General features: G+C 39.3%; 2 protein-coding genes across 3 annotated transcripts; one reads left to right on the top strand and one right to left on the bottom strand.

Moving 5' to 3' along the window:
• Window positions 1-77: 77 nt before the first annotated feature.
• LOC135637033 (squamosa promoter-binding protein 1-like) lies at window positions 78-1,575 on the bottom strand. The gene is made up of 2 exons (XM_065149369.1): window positions 541-1,575; window positions 78-467 (listed from the first exon to the last, which is right to left on the bottom strand). The coding sequence occupies exons 1-2, from the start codon at window positions 903-905 to the stop codon at window positions 269-271; spliced, it is 564 nt and encodes a 187-aa protein (XP_065005441.1). The 5' UTR covers window positions 906-1,575; the 3' UTR covers window positions 78-268.
• Window positions 1,576-7,631: 6,056 nt separating this feature from the next.
• LOC135634992 (receptor-like protein 4) lies at window positions 7,632-15,656 on the top strand. 2 transcript variants are annotated; one of them, XM_065145770.1, is made up of 9 exons: window positions 7,632-8,013; window positions 8,819-9,874; window positions 10,620-10,767; window positions 11,456-11,527; window positions 11,805-11,876; window positions 13,966-14,037; window positions 14,113-14,190; window positions 15,010-15,194; window positions 15,286-15,656. In XM_065145770.1, the coding sequence occupies exons 1-9, from the start codon at window positions 7,923-7,925 to the stop codon at window positions 15,402-15,404; spliced, it is 1,893 nt and encodes a 630-aa protein (XP_065001842.1). In that variant the 5' UTR covers window positions 7,632-7,922; the 3' UTR covers window positions 15,405-15,656. The 2 variants fall into 2 exon arrangements, with proteins under 2 accessions (XP_065001842.1, XP_065001843.1); XM_065145771.1 differs by lacking the exon at window positions 11,456-11,527.
• The last annotated feature ends 398 nt before the right edge of the window (window positions 15,657-16,054 follow it).

Genomic DNA, 16,054 nt, shown 5'->3' with positions numbered 1-16,054 from the left:
AAGCATCATAATACACTGACAAGATGTTAAGCACAAGTAGATGCACTTCTCCAAGATTAAGATGAACTCTTCAAGGATTAAAATACAAATGAGAAGTGAAAATAAACACACTTCAACAAAGTTAATCCATAATGATATCACAACAAGCAGATGATAGCTGCACAGTTGGTAGATTTCCATGCCACATGGAAAGTGAGCGATAGGCCACGTCTGACCCATATAGCATGACAGAAGAGAGAGAGCATGCTTTCATGGGAAGCACGACATCTCATTTGATCTGGAAATGCTTGTGCGTGGAATTACCCGAGTCACTCATCTGCATCCTCCCATCTTCGTCTGCCTGCCTGCAGCGGCTCAAGCCGTCTCCCTGGCTGTCGGAAGAACTCTTTCTCCGGCGCTCGTTGTGGCCAGCCAAACGCCTGCGACAGCTCCTCTTGGAGTCGTCGAACTCCGATACCTCATGGAATCTGCATTCTTAGAGTCAGGGAGGTGTAACCATACTTGGAACGCAAAGCAGAGGAGGAAGGAACAGGGGAGGACCTGCTACATTGCTGACAGAACCTCTGCCGCAGACCGGCGACGATGACGAAGGCGGCCTTGGAGTGCGCCTCGCAGACTCTATGCCGCCGGTGGTACCGCTTCGCCTCCGCCAGGTCCGCGGCGCACTTCTCGGCCTGGCAGCACGGCGGCGACACGCCTCCGCCGCTGCCGCTACCCGATCCCTTCTTCGTCGCCACGGACGAGGAGGGCCTCCGCTTCTTGTCCTTCTCCGCCGCCTCTCCCCCGGGAGCCACCTCCTCGTCTTCCTCGCCCCCGTCGTCGTGCACGGCAGCCCCCGCCATCTCGTTCCGCACCTTCTTTCTGCTCTTGCTCTGCGGCATACTCGACAGGCGTCGGGGTTCCATAATTGGTCTGGAGTGTGAGCGTGCAAGGAGGAACGAGAATAGACGCAGAGGGAAGAGACGAAAGGGAGAAAAGGGAAGGGGATGAGAGAGAGAGAGATTCAAGGATTCTGTTGTCTTTGTGTTGCAGCTGTGTCTTCTGCAGCAGAAGACATGGCAGCTGTGCTCATGCACACAGAACACTGTCGCATCGCTGTGCTAATGCTGAGACCATCGATACTCGACTCTTGTTCTACCAGAAGAACCAAAGTAGATCCACCAACTCACAACTTCTCTTGAATCAAACTAAAAGCAGAGTCTGCAACCAACCCCGTCGTCCACGCTACATAACTCGGTGATAAACAAGGCTACGGTGGGTGGGTGAGACATGACAGGGACGACTCGACGGCACGGCACTGTACCATTCGACTCCACCCGTCGCAATTCCACGCTTAACACACGGCCCGCCTCGTCTCTTTCGTCCCTCTTCGCGTCGTACACATATAATTGCTCTGTTGTTACTCGTGAAATTTTCTACGCAACAGTCTCCACATAGCTCGATCTTTAAAGGTTTTCTTCACAGGTTAACCACGATTTACCCTTTGTCTCTTTCTGCGTAATCTCTGCAGTTAAGCCACCATAGGAGGGGGAAGACGGAGAGTAAAGACCGCCAACACTGGACGATCCCGGTGGAGCAGAGCAGAGTCGACCGTCGCGTCCTCTGTTTCTGTGACTTGTTCTTTTCTCTTCTGTACCGCCCCGCTTTATAATAACGCTAGCGACAGCCGGCTGACAGCTGCATGACACGTGATCCGAGGGAACACCGGAGAGGACGATGATGAGAGAGAGAGAGAGAGGGTGGACTAAACCCAAATGAACGGGAAAAGGACGAGATTTACTCGGCTTGCGCGGCAGAGGGGACCCGTGACGACGTGCTCGTCACCGGAAGCATCTCCTGCAGTGGAGGCGAGAGAGATTCCTACCACCTTCGCCGTTGAATAAATTAGGCTTTTTCTGGTGCACGTACTTTAATTCTTTATAGCTTGGGTTTTTATTTTCTATAGTTGCACAAATATCACTCCTCCTCGTCCAACGCTCGTCGCCTCCGCGCCGCTTTCGTCATGCGAGGCTTCCCCCTCCTCCTTCCTCCCTTGCATGGCCCAATGTATCACATCCTATTCAAACTGCTCTACACCTTGATCGAGCAGCTAAGAGGGGTAGAAGTGGCGGGCGAACATGAGCGAGCAAAAATAGTGGAGAGTAAGGGGCGAGGGACAAAAGTGATGGAGAGAGAAAAGCGAGTGGCGGGAGTGACGGGGCAAAAGCGGGGTGACGATGAGGGATATTTATGGGATTTACGAAAATAAGAGTATCCAAAATAGAAAAGCTCTCAAATTGATGAATTGATGTATATATAATACATAAGTTTTCATCTATATAATATATATATATATATAAATATAATAGATAAAAAAAATTATTTTTTAATATGATAGAATTTATATGATCGACACGTTGACTCCACGATGTGTTAGCCTCGTTAGATCGACATATCCCGGAGACATGATAGAAGTGATGTGTCCATTATTTGAGGGTGTAAGTTGATTTTGTTGCTCGTTCGCTTGTTTCACTCTCGAGACATAACAAAGGTAGTAGGGTACGTAGTATCATCACAAATACTTTAGGATGCGTGACACGATCCACCTAGTATAGATACAATTTGTCAACAAGCGATAAATGTATTACTAGGATCATCACGAAGATTATGTGGAATCTACCACAATCTTTATTAGGGGTGCAAAGTGAATGCACCATGTCGATTTGTCAACAAGTGGGTTGACACATACCTACTTGTCAAATCATATTTTCGTTGGTTTGCTTACACTTTCTTGCCGAGATGTCTACGACATACATTCATACTTGATCATGTTGGTTGGTGTGTTCTCCGTTGATCTCTGCCACGTCCAGTTGTGTTGATCGGTGCGTACTCCATTGTTCTCCGTCGGTCTCAACCATGCTCGATCATGTTAGCTTAAGTGTTCTCCATCGTTCACCATCGGTCTCTGCCATGCTCGGCCATATCAATCAGTGTGTTCTCTATCATTTCTCCATGGGTCTTCACCTGAGCGTGTTAGTCGATGCGTTCTCCATTGGTCTCTGCGATGCCTGATTGTGTCACCAGGTGCATTCTCAATCATTCTCCGTCGATCCTTACCATGTCTTGTCATGTTGATTGGTGCGTTCTCCATTGGTCTTTGTCATACTTAAGCATGTTAGTCAATGCATTCTCAGTCGTTATCTACCAATCGACCAACAATGTTGGCCTAGCACACCCTCTACCTCTTGATGTTGCACCTGATCACCCCAACTCTACTTCTCGAGAAGAAGGGGGGGGGGGGGGTGGTGTGGGCTGGGGTGCGCATATGATGTAGCAGAATTGACATGGCTAACATATTAAAAAGATGTGATCGACCAGCCAATCACCACGATCAACGCTTAATGCGAAGGACACATCAGATCTAGATAGCTAGTGAGCTAGTAACCTCATGCCACTTGGACTTGAAATTATTTATTGATGAGGCCATTTCCATCCCCGATAAGTGCTACTTAGAGACAATTATCCAATCTTGAGTTTGATACTGAATAACGATGATTTTAGTTGAATCCCGTACCCTCTATTATTACACCAATTGTGTAATAAACATGCGTAACGACCCTAGGTGACTATTATAAAAATGGAGGTCTCGGGTATATTTTAGAGATTTTAGCTTTTCAATGTGATTTGTCTAACTATCGACTTAACCTTCGGAGGAATGTTTGTCAAGAGTGCCTTTGATATAGTTTCGCAGGATTTGACACTTTTCTAATGAGACAAAGTTTCACGAGATCGACTCATAAAATAACAAGTTGGATCTGACTCGACTCCCAAGCCACACAACCATAATTTTGATCTAACATTTCTATAGGAAATATATAATAAGAAGTTTATAACAAAAATATAGTCTAGAAATATTGTTTTGTTACATAGTGAATTTATGAAAATTGATGACCAAAGTATAATTCTAAACTCTAATGAGTTGACCGATAGTGAAAATAGGTCAACACATGACTTACTGTGATAAAAGAAGAAAAAATAATTATAAAAGCAAGTATAAACTGAAAGGTTCTCTATATCCTCACAGGCACCTTCACCTTCTGCGTCTATCCCTATAGAACAAACTAGTCTTAATCATGGTATTACCAAATCGTAGTTTCAGTTCAAACCACTTATTTCGATTGATTTTTAAAAAATAAATTACTCTTTCGAGATTCAAATCCAAATTAATATACTTTAAGTTTGAAGTGCTAACCACTGTACCAGAAAACATATTTATATTTTAATTACTTTAAAAATAACTTAGCGCGTTCAACATCGACTCCAATTCGATTTTGGCTTCGGATTGGTGCAGTTCATTCAAATTGAACCGAGGTTAAGACTGCATAAAACCACGTAGACTCATCCAAAATAGAGAATTCCTCTCGTGCCCTTGTGTTTGGACCATGACGAAGATAAATAATAACTTATCATATGCTATTTAAGATAGAGCTCACCCAAAATAAATAATTTATCTCGAACCCTCGCTAAGATAAAAAAAAAATTATGACTTGTTAGATAATACATAAGGTAGAGTTCGAGTAGGCCGATTCCTTTGTTATCGATGAAGAAAAACAATGTTTTATCAATAAAAAATATATATTATATTTAAATCCTCCATTAAACTAATATGCTAATAAGTTAATTAAGAAAACTCTGTTGACAATTGATATAGAAACAGTTAATATCACAAGATTTATAAAAAGAAAATCATCAAATATTTGAATTGGGCCGTGAATAACATGAAAATGTCGATAGTACGAGGGGGAGGGGGAGGGATCAAAGGTCTCGAGAATGAGACAATGAGGATGACGATAAAAACCTCATAATGATTACCTGGTGGTTGTGAGTGATGGATGATAGTGATGAATATTTACGATATTATAAAAAAAATGGAGGATCATATAAAAAAATAAAAAAGATATTTTTCGAAAGGAATTCAGAAAAATTCACCTTAATTATATTTATAAAAACACAGTTCTCCCACCAGTTTCCGTCACCCTCACCCATCTTGTCTTGGCTTCGGAGTTTCAGTAAGATCTCTATGGGCCCCCACTGACATGTACTCGAAACGGGTGCGACCGGCAGGTGTCGAAAAGGTTCTGCTCTTTCAAGAAACAAAATCAAAACCGTTATCAGATACGATATCTCTCTCTCTCTCTCTAAAGCAGCAGCCATAGCTCGTCGTTTTCTCCTCCTCCTGCTCGTCCCCGTCTTCGTCTTCCAGAGAGAGGAAGGACCAAATGCCCGCTCAAAATCACCCGCTTCCTCCATCGGATCACCAACTCCGCCTTACGCCCCGCCTCCACCTCTGCGGCGGTTGTTGGCCGCTAAGCAGAGAAGCAGGAGCATGGTGATGGCGGAGAAGCGGACGAGGGGAAGGAGCCGGCGGAAGTTCCTCACTAACAGGATGGTCCGTGATAACAGATAAAGATTTCCTCAACTGCATGAGGAAATCTCGTAGGATAGTTGAGGAAATCTTTATCTGTTATCAAGTCTGGACGGAGGCAGCAATCGCGTTTCATGTCTCTCTTCGTTTCGTTCCTCATAGCGATTCTCTCTATTCATCATCCGCTGTTGGTCGCGTTCTCCCTTTTCCATGTTTCATCTGCAGATCCTGATGGCCGAGAAACAAGAGTATGTCGCTCTTCCCTTCTCTTGCCCAATGCAGAAGCAATAGCATTCATTATCATCTATGGATTTAGCGCAGCTGTGACATGACTTATTAGTCCTTTATCTACTATTTAGATGCTTTACTTCTTCCATTTGTCCGTAAATTGGAACATAAATCTCATCTCCAGCGCGCAAATGTCGAACGAGCATAGGTGCTGGAAACAGTGAGACGGCTACAATTGCTGTCTCTGTGACATCGAAGCTCGATGCCTTTCTTGCAGTACCAAGTGTTCTGCTGCTGGCTTTTGGCCATGAATTATAGGCAACCTTCTTTAGCAAAAGTACCATATCTATATGGAGTCTTGGAATCAGCTCAAGAAGTTTTATCAGGTAGATTTGACTAAAAATTCTACATGTTGTTGATGTAATAGATGAAATTTGTACTTTTAATCCGTGGTTTTGTGAACTTATAGGATACCAATTTGTTGGGGTCTCAACAGGTTGTGGTTACACCACTTGGCAGCATGAGCTATTTTAGGGTGAGCTGAAGAACTCATTTACACTCTTAATATGTATTTTTAATAGATTACGAAATTGACATGCCATTTTCACTTCCTTTCAGATTCAAGTTGGCTTTCTATGCGAAGGTGAGAATCTCCTGCAATACACATGGTAAATAAATATGGGATAGTGGTATTTACTCCACCTTATGCTGTCAAATGCTCACTTATATCTTTTGATGTCAAAATTATGTCTCATGATCCGTGAAATCTTATAGAAAACTCAAATTATCTTATAAGGATTGCATAAATATATTAGAATTAAGTTAGATTTGAATATCTTGAGTCACATGGTCCAAAACCTATCAAGTTAATGAGTTATTTCATCAAAACAGATCATGACAAATGATGTTAGAGTTAGATTACTCCTAGCATTATCAAGACTTAGAACAGATGAACGGGGAGCACAATTTTGAGCACCATTTACATTTGCATTGGCCTGTTGGACAAGGTAAATTAGGAAAAGCTGTCATTCCATATCCTCTCTTCTTCCATATGAAGTATATAGCCTCTAAAAACCATCAATTAATGTGATATCTGAATCCGATTAGAGATCGTCTTGGAATGGTTTATGATTCATTATTTACTGCAAAAACTAAGAACTTGCCTTCTTTTTTTTTTTTTCAGTCCATTAGCTTTCATATGGTTTCAAGACTAATTATAAATAATTCTATGTAATTAGCTACTTTTAGCATTATAATTTCTCTACTCTAAAAAGTTATATTAATTTTATTTCTCTTCACATCATCGACTTTACTGATGAAAAAATCGCATGTATTCAATAGTAAATCAAAGTGAGGTAGAGTCAATACATACTCAATGGTAAATTTTATAATATTTCTGTTAGCAAAGTCAATGATGTGAGAAAAAACGAGATTAAATGTTTCACTTTCATAAATATAAATATCTCAATATAATTTTTAAAATTATAGGGATTGAAATGCTAAATATAACTAATAACATATGATAATATGTAATTAATCCTATAATTTTATATTATAATCATGACATGAATATTAACCTCAACTCCTATGAACTCAACATCTATCTAATCTATTGATTGACTCTTTGATATAGGAGTCGGGCCAACGTATCTTGTTGGCTTGGGTTGAAGCTGAAGTGGCGAGCTGAGTCTACCTTAAAAAAAGTTTCTTTGTTACCAACGTGGTCGCACTAATTCCTTTTCTTTTTTGTTCTTTGAAATGCTTGCCATACCTATAAATTGTTCTTTATCACACAATTCTCCCTTTAGTATATCTGTTCATTTAGTGGTATATTTTGGTTGCCTCTTTCCAGATGTACACTACTTTCTTTTTCCCCTTGTCTTCCGACATTGCCACGGGAGTCAACCCACCCCGCTCGGCGTGAATGCAGGTAATCAATGCACCCGCATTCCCAAGTCAACGCTGCTCCAATATGTTATGCCCCCACCATTTCTCATCCCCTTTGCATCTTTTGACCCCCGTGATTGCCGACGACTGACCGCCCACTACCTGCAATACCGCTCCTCTCCGGCCATCACATCGTTCTTTTTTGCCCTGCTTCCCATCTCCACTTCTTCTTCAGAGAATCTACACTGCGATCGTCTGACCCCCCTCTAATTACTGCACATGAATGCTTGATGTCTGGCCGAGCAGCTCTTGCCTTTACTTTGGTAAAGGTAGGACCTATTTCAGCTGTAATTGAGAGAGGGGGCGAGTTCTTGAAGGACTGGGAGAAAGGGGAGGTACCAGTATGCTGCTGAGATCTTTCATTCACCACAAGTTTCTTGTCTGCACCATTCTGTCAGTCATTTCTCTCCGGAATGCAGCTGCTCAGCATGAGGGTAGGCTTCTTGAATAATCATCATCGTCCTCTGCTTTTCCATCTTTTCCCGATTATAGAGATGAGGAAATTTGGACAGAGCAGCTCCCCTGCTCCATTAACTTCCAAATCAAGAGGATGTCTTTCCCACTCTGGCCTTCACAAGATCCATCTTGTCTTGTGCTCCTTTTTTTTTGTTTTCTTTCCCTCGTTATCAGGTTTCCTTTTTCGGCCTTCTCTTGGTTTCGATTGTTTGTCTCCCTCTTCCTAGGATGGTTTGTTTCTTTTTCTCGGCAAGGTTGCTATGAGTCCTTATTTTGGTTCTCTGTGATTGTTTTGTAGGTCTCGTTATTCACCTGCGTCAATGTCACTTGAATGTGCCACAATTAATCTTTAGATTGTGCCATTAGGATTTTCTTTGGTCAATCAAACTTTGTGTTTGAATACGATGGATTACACCATTTGTCAAGTGATTATGAATTCCAAAATTATGTTTCATTGGGTTGTCATCTTTTTGCTAACATCATGATTGATTGCAAGAGAATAGTATTACCATTAGAAATTCTTAAAAAATATATAGTTGACTTTTATTTTATTTCATATTAGGTCTCTTTATGATAACACCATCACTGTCGACCTTAAGCTCAGATAAAAAATATGAAGGGGTGCATTATGTAACTTACAACCAGCATTAAATTATGTTAAATCTCATGAACATAAATTTTAATCGATTTTAATATAGAAAACATCAAATAATTGAGTTTTATGATTTTATTATTGTTGTTGTTGTTGTTATATCTGTAATGTTTGAGCTTACATGTTTCTAGGAGAACCATATGCGATGCGCATAAGCTGCGGGGCTCCAAAGGATGTTACTACTAAGCCTACCAATACCCTATGGAAAAAAGACTTTGGATATACGGGTGGAAAACAGGCAAATGCAACAATCCCCAGTTTCATTGAGCCTCAACTGAAAACACTTCGATATTTCCCTCTGTCTGATGGCCCGGAGAATTGCTACGACATTACTGACATTCCTCGAGGACACTATGAAGTGAGGCTATTTTTTGCACTCATCGCTGATCCTAATTTTGATAATGAACCAATGTTTGATATCTCTATAGAGGGAACTCAAATTCACTCTTTGAAGTCTGGTTGGAGCAACAATGACGAGCAGTCTTTTGTGGAAGCCTTGGTATTTGTTACCAACGCATCTTTCACTGCTTGTTTCCATAGCACTGGTCATGGTGATCCATCCATTCTTTCAATTGAAATCCTTCAAGTCGATGACACTGCATATTATTCTGGACCACTGTGGGGTAAGGGGACAGTGCTTAGAACAGCCAAAAGATTGACATGTGGTACTGGGAAGTCTGCATTTGATGAAGACTATGGTGGCAGTCACTGGGGTGGAGACAGATTCTGGTTAGCTATTTCATACTTTCAAGACTCTGGTCATTCCATATCAACAGAACATAGTATCAGTATGACATCAATTTCGCCAAACTTCTATCCGGAGAAGCTTTATCAGTCTGCAATCGTGGGCAGTGATCTACAGCCCGATTTATCATTCGAAATGGAGGTGGAGCCGAACAGAAATTATTCTGTGTGGCTTCATTTCTCTGAGATTGACCCAAGAATAGCTGGTGAAGGGGAAAGAACCTTTGACATATCACTAAATGGCGATATTGCATTTGACAACATCAACATTATTGGCATGACAGGAGGAAGCTATGCAGCTCTTGTGCTGAACACGACTGTCGAAGTAAGTGGGAAGGCCTTAACAATCGTTTTGCGTGGCACAAATGGAAGTCATGCGATCATAAATGCAATTGAGGTGTTTGAGGTTATTTCAGTAGAGTCCAAAACTTCAGCAGATGACGGTAAGTATACTCCAACTTATTTCACAACTAAATTTCCTTGATAATTTTTATGTTTCGAGTGCTGTTTCTGTTTTCACTTAAGCCATCAATTGTTGTTTCTCAACCAAGAGTGTTATGGATATGTTGAATCAAGACTAGGGAGCTAAGACTAGAAAAAGAACAGTTGATTGGCCATGGATACCCTTTCTTCTTCTCTCTAGGTTAATTCCTCCTTACTCTCTTAGAATGCAGTCTTTTGTTTCCTCATACTTTATATTCTCTTTGATTGCTGAAAAGGACTGGCCAACTTCATTATGCTTACACCTACTAGCAAATGGCTGTTTTCATGAGACCAACCATGCTCATCCAGGATACATAGGATTTCCATGTTGCAATGCAAAGGGTCAACTTTTTAACCATTGTCAGTGGAAGACTACTACTGTTCACAAATGTTAGAGAAATATGGCATTGTTGTCCCACCACAGCTAGCAAAGAGTTTATACATCATTTTCTTGTAGCAACTATGCTAATTTGGTTTAGGTATTTGTGTGATATAAGTTTCTCACATGCAATTTGTTACTGTTAAGAACAGCAACCTATTTGGCTAAAAGTTTGCTTCTGCATGTTTAATTTATTTGATTCTTTGCTGCTCGAAGGTGGTTCGATAATTATATTTTATTTCCAAGTGAATAGCTGATGATATTTCACTTTGCCAGAAAGTGTACATGTTTTTCATAATATTATATCTCCAAATGCCCTTTTGCAGTCAGTACTCTGCAAATTCTAAAGAGCTCTCTGGGACTTCCACGTCGTTTGGGCTGGAATGGTGATCCATGTGTTCCTCAGCAACATCCTTGGAGTGGAGTTGACTGCCAATTTGACAGCAAGAGTGGCAATTGGGTCATAGATGGATTGTACTTTCTCAAACTTGCATTTATTTATATGTAGCTTTACATTATGTTTTCTCTTTTGCTTAAGTTAGAAGTTACCGTACTGACTCCTAAGGAGGGATAAAAAATTAGATCTCTTTAATATTTTAATTCGTAGACTTAAAAAATTTATATTAAAATTTTTATAGTTATAAAAATAAAATATTTAACTATCTTTATCCTAACGCCATTGATAATATGCAATTAGCCCCTCTTAAAGATTCCCTACTCATTGACTTACTTGAGAACAAAAAGACAAGGACTAACATTTCTTGTCAAGCGCAAAACCTGTTAGCTATCATCCCTTGTGATCACTTGTGTATTGCAAAAAATGTCACTCTAATTCACTGCCACTTGTGACTTCAATATTCTAATGTATTTGGGCTTGGCTACATGAAATTCTCAGACCATTAAATTCTGATTAGGAAAATTTCACTAGGCAAACAAATGTGTGAGGGGTGTACTAGATACGTAAACTTACAACCTCATGCTATTTGAGAATGTCTATATCTTGTATGAAATGTCAAATAGAGGTTCTTGCTTGTCACACAATTATTAGAGTTGATGTGAAATGCCTAATTCAAAATGTGATCAAAACTTGTCCAACCATATCTTATATATGTGCTAGTATGTGTATGTAAGTCTTGACAGTTGAAATACTTCTTATGTGCAGAGGTCTCGACAATCAAGGTTTAAAAGGTTTTCTGCCAAATGACATTGCTAAACTGCAATATTTGCAAAGCATGTAGGTCACCATACTCTTGTTTATGGTCTATAGTACTGCTTAAATTATTTCTCTTATCCTGTTTGGAGAAACTTGTGTCATGGTCTGCCTAACAATTGATATGATATTTGTCATATTAAATAACTTGAGTAAAGGCTTATCTGGTGTAACACTTTTACTGTTATCTTTATTCAATCTTACTTGGATGTACTCATCTATGGATTCTTTCTTTTACTCTTGTGAAGGCTGCTATTTCACCAGTCATATGACATGTTTTCTTGTTCTTTAATTTCTGAAGTAACTTTAGTGAAAACAACCTGTACGGGTCCATTCCATCCTCTCTTGGCACCATTGCCGGATTGCAAACACTGTGAGTTACTTCCTCTTTGTCTTTATTGTATGATGCAACTTTGTCTTCTTTTCTTTATTCTTAATATATCAAGTTGAAGTTTTGTTCTATTTACTTTTTAACCATTTATAATTAGTTTAATACGTGAGGCTTTCAAGCATAATTCATCTTATCGGTTTCTACTGATATATCGATCAACTATCGATATGGTACGTACCGAATTGTATTAAGCCAAACCGAATATACTGATATATAATACATGATACCATATTGATGTACTACCCATATCTTTTATCGGACTAATATTCGTACTGAATGAAACACTGTGATACGACAAGATTTACTTTCAAGATCAACCCTGAGTTCCTAATATTTTAAAAAATTCTCGTCTTTTACATGCATGTTTAACACCTACATTTAACATAATCTCTGCCACTTGATCTCGATTTTAATCATTTGATTGCTACCTTGTCTACAATGCATTTAACATGGTCAATCTGAAGCATTTTTTATGTCACAATACAAAATTGTTGATCAACAAAAGTTATTATGTGGATAGTCTGTGTGATTTCTCCTTGCGGATATGTAACACTTATCTCAATTATAATCCTGTTTTGTGCATATATTTCCTAGTCGCAAAACCTCAGTTGTAAGATATTTGGTGCTGATATTTTACCTTGATAAATTAATTACCTCTAGAATCAGAGTGAATGTTCTAATGAAGTGACTCATGGATGGTTTAAGCGTCAACCATGCAGTTGTCGACTAATTTGTCAGTACCAGTCTCCCATCATTAATCTACTCAAGTTGGGTCAACTATGCTTATATTTATTTAATCCAGCTAGACAGGGAAATATTCTATTTGGATACAGGATTATGTTATCCTGATCTACAAAATTGCTGATTGAGGTCCTTCAAAGCAATTCCAAACTAAAAGTGGCCAGCTATGAAAATTAAAAAAAATGCAGGAAATGTATTATCCTTGTCATAAAAAATAGTCTTAATCAAGTTAGGACTCTGATTTAATCTATCTATGTGGCTACAATTCAGAAGGAAAAAATGTAAGATTCGTTATACCGTAATGTATCACTCGATACGAGCGATGCATATCAATTTGATAAGGGATCCATACGAATAATACATCGGTGTACCCCCATATATTATGTGCCGGTATGATCGGTATAACTCGGTATAACTCGATATATATCGTACCGACAGTCGGTATATCAGTACAAACTGATAAGATAAATCATGAGAAAAGTATATGTTCTTTTTTCCTTTTTGCATTTGGTCCATGGAGTATGATTATAGCATTTGGTCCACGGAGTATGATTATATAAAACAGGTCCTCGTATGATTAGTTTGTACATAAATTAGGAAAATATAGATGTATTGGATTTTGTTAAGAAAAATCTAGTTGAACATCAGTCAAAGGCGTTACCCTCTGCTTTTTCTATCTTTTGATAAGTTGTTCTTTGCAAAGTAACTTCAGTCAACTCTGCTATTTTCTTGATGTTATCAGGAATCTATCTACCTTTTCTGGATTGAACCTCTGACCCTTTGTCAAAACCGATCAGTCCTTTGTGCCAACCAAAGGCATCAATTTTGACTTTTCTAAAGATGAAAAAATGGCTTCTTCCTCGGAATTCATCTTTCCTTGATGCAAATATAAAGAAGCTTACGAAACTTAATATCATTTATATAACAGAGTATGGTGGGATGTTTATTGGATTTTGTCTTGTATAAAAATCTTCTAGTGCAACTTTCTGTTCCCAATTTCTTTCCAAGAACTCATCTAATTCACTGTTGCACTTGTCATGGAAATAATGGGACACGTGTCCTTCTTTGACCAAAGGTACTTAGGAAATCATTATCATACATGCTGAAAAAAAAAGGCTTGACCTTTTCCATTCTATTACTGAGGAAAGTATTGTCAATTCTTTCATTCTTTGAAAGGGTTTTTGTCCTTTTCCATTCTATTGCATTAATTTATAGATCAAGGGCGCGGCGCACTTTAATTTTATAACTTCATTTTTTCATTCTTTTAATATAATATTTTGCAAGAAAATAAAGGAATGCATTAGTTGCTAACTCTATGAATTGTTTGTAGAGATCTCTCCTATAACCAACTAAATGGATCAATTACTGAGAGCCTTGGGCAGCTGACATCGTTACAGATACTGTAAGGATTGCTACAGTCAAATCTTTTTGAATTTGTAGCAGCTGATGTTGAAACTTTTATATAACTTTCTTGTAGGAATCTCAATGGGAATCTTTTATCTGGAAGAGTTCCTGCAAGCCTGGGAGGACTTCCACTTCACAGGGCTAGCTTCAAGTAAGAAATGTTTGTTAAGGCAATAGTCAAGATATTTGCTCGACTAATTAATGCCTAAGTTTCTATAGTTGTAATGCAGAAAGTTGCTGTTCTGCAAATATTTGATTACTCGTTTCAATTTTAGCACTTTACGAAGCTGAAAACTAATTTTTGCATCATGCAGAATCTAAGTTGGTTATTAGACACAAATTGACTAAAATATAGAGGGTTTACATATTAGTAGTGTCCCTTTTGAAACTATATGTTCAATGATAGTGATACTCAACATCACCTGAGTTTGAAATTGGAAACTTTTAGTCCACATATATCTATTATTTGATCCCAACTTTTAACGAGTGGAGGCAATTGTCAGGTTGACTGTATTTCTTGTGGCTTCTCAATTGCCTTTTGAAATGAAAATGCAACTTTGATTTGCATAAATTATCAATCATCAGTGTTCTTAGTATATTTTACAAATCAGCACTAATTATGACTGTTAGATGACTACGCTAAGGGGTTGAAGATTATGAATAGTACTTATTGGAATAGCCCATAACAGATAAATGCCGTTTAACTATAGTTAGGGACAATGATCAAAAGGAGTTTTCTTCCAAATTTTGCATCAATTATCTCCTCTAGATTCCAGCTACATTTCTCATCATCAGGCTCATGCAGCAGGTGAGACTTGGTGATTAATTAGGTGTCATGCAGATGAGAGTATGGTTTGATTAAGATTATCTTGAGCTCATTATCTGCTTTGAAGAAATATAAATTTTCCTGCATTACTATTTGATCAATGTCTACTCTGCAGTTTTAGGATGCTTACTACGGAATGCACAGTTTTACTGGTAATGCAGGTCTATGTGGAATACCAGGATTACCTTCATGTGGTCCTCATCTATCTGTTGCTGCTAAAATTGGCATTGCTTTTGGGGCTTCGTTTGTGTTTCTGCTTGCCGTCGTCGCTGCACTGATCTGGTGGAAAAGAAGGGAGAACATCCTCCGTGCGCAAAGGATTGCCGCCGGTAAGTATCCTGTGTTCAAAAGAAAAGAAATCTCATCATAGCCTTGTTTATGAACTTATTAACTTAAAATAGCTAGCTTGCTCTATTGTAGCAAGAGAAGCTCCATATGCCAAAGCTCGGACGCATTTTGCACGAGATGTTCAAATGACAAAACATCATCGACCACATGACCAAGTTCGGAGTCACACACTGATAATGGATCCAACTTAATCTCTTGATTGAAAGGATTACATGATTGTTCATTTTAACCTCTTTGTTCCTCTGCGATTGTGTTATCATACAGGAAGAGTTTTGATCAAATAGATTTTTGATATAAAAGGTTCATGTATATACATCTCTATTACTTTATTCTGCTCTTCACAGGGGTAAAGGCTTAACCTTACTCCTAAAACTTTAGCTTCAATGCTGGTTATGTTTTAACTACTGGTCATGAGTTTGGATCAAAACCAATATGTTTTTGTCTTGGCTTTTCTTCATTGCAAGCTACATTATGTTATATTTCTTTTAATGTTTTATCTCATCAATGCAATTAGGGGAGAGCGGTACTAAGCAACGTGCATTATGACACCCCTATCGTTCAGTGCAAAAATGTATTGTATTGACTCTCCCTCGTCGACAAGAGATGTGCTCCAACTAAATTAATCGGCGGACGCATTCACACCCGCGGCGTCTGCGGCTCGAGACAAACCGCTGTCTCCGTTACTCCACCGATTCATCTCGGCCGTCCATTCTGTGAGGCGGAGGACAGACATCTGTGGTGTGTTGGACACGTCTCGCGGACGTACCGCCGCCCCTTGGTACTTCGCCGAGGGCAAACAAAACGGGGGCACACGCACCCGCTGGTCTTCGGACAGTGGGTC

This window comes from Musa acuminata, chromosome BXJ3-4 (genome assembly GCF_036884655.1).
Source record: "Musa acuminata AAA Group cultivar baxijiao chromosome BXJ3-4, Cavendish_Baxijiao_AAA, whole genome shotgun sequence".
NCBI classification, from domain to species: Eukaryota; Viridiplantae; Streptophyta; class Magnoliopsida; order Zingiberales; family Musaceae; genus Musa; species Musa acuminata.
Note: the sequence above shows the minus strand (reverse complement) of the source record. Positions and strands in the feature narration are given on the sequence as shown.

Excerpts from the sequence above, each read along its gene's own strand:
- LOC135637033 (XM_065149369.1), bottom strand. The coding sequence starts at position 905 with ATGGAACCCCGACGCCTGTCGAGTATGCCGCAGAGCAAGAGCAGAAAG. Across the intron at positions 468-540 it reads TTCTGTCAGCAATGTAGCAG|ATTCCATGAGGTATCGGAGT; the intron begins GTCCTCCCCTGT and ends CTAAGAATGCAG.
- LOC135634992 (XM_065145770.1), top strand. The coding sequence starts at position 7,923 with ATGCTGCTGAGATCTTTCATTCACCACAAGTTTCTTGTCTGCACCATT. Across the intron at positions 8,014-8,818 it reads TGCAGCTGCTCAGCATGAGG|GAGAACCATATGCGATGCGC; the intron begins GTAGGCTTCTTG and ends ACATGTTTCTAG. Across the intron at positions 10,768-11,455 it reads AATTGGGTCATAGATGGATT|AGGTCTCGACAATCAAGGTT; the intron begins GTACTTTCTCAA and ends TCTTATGTGCAG.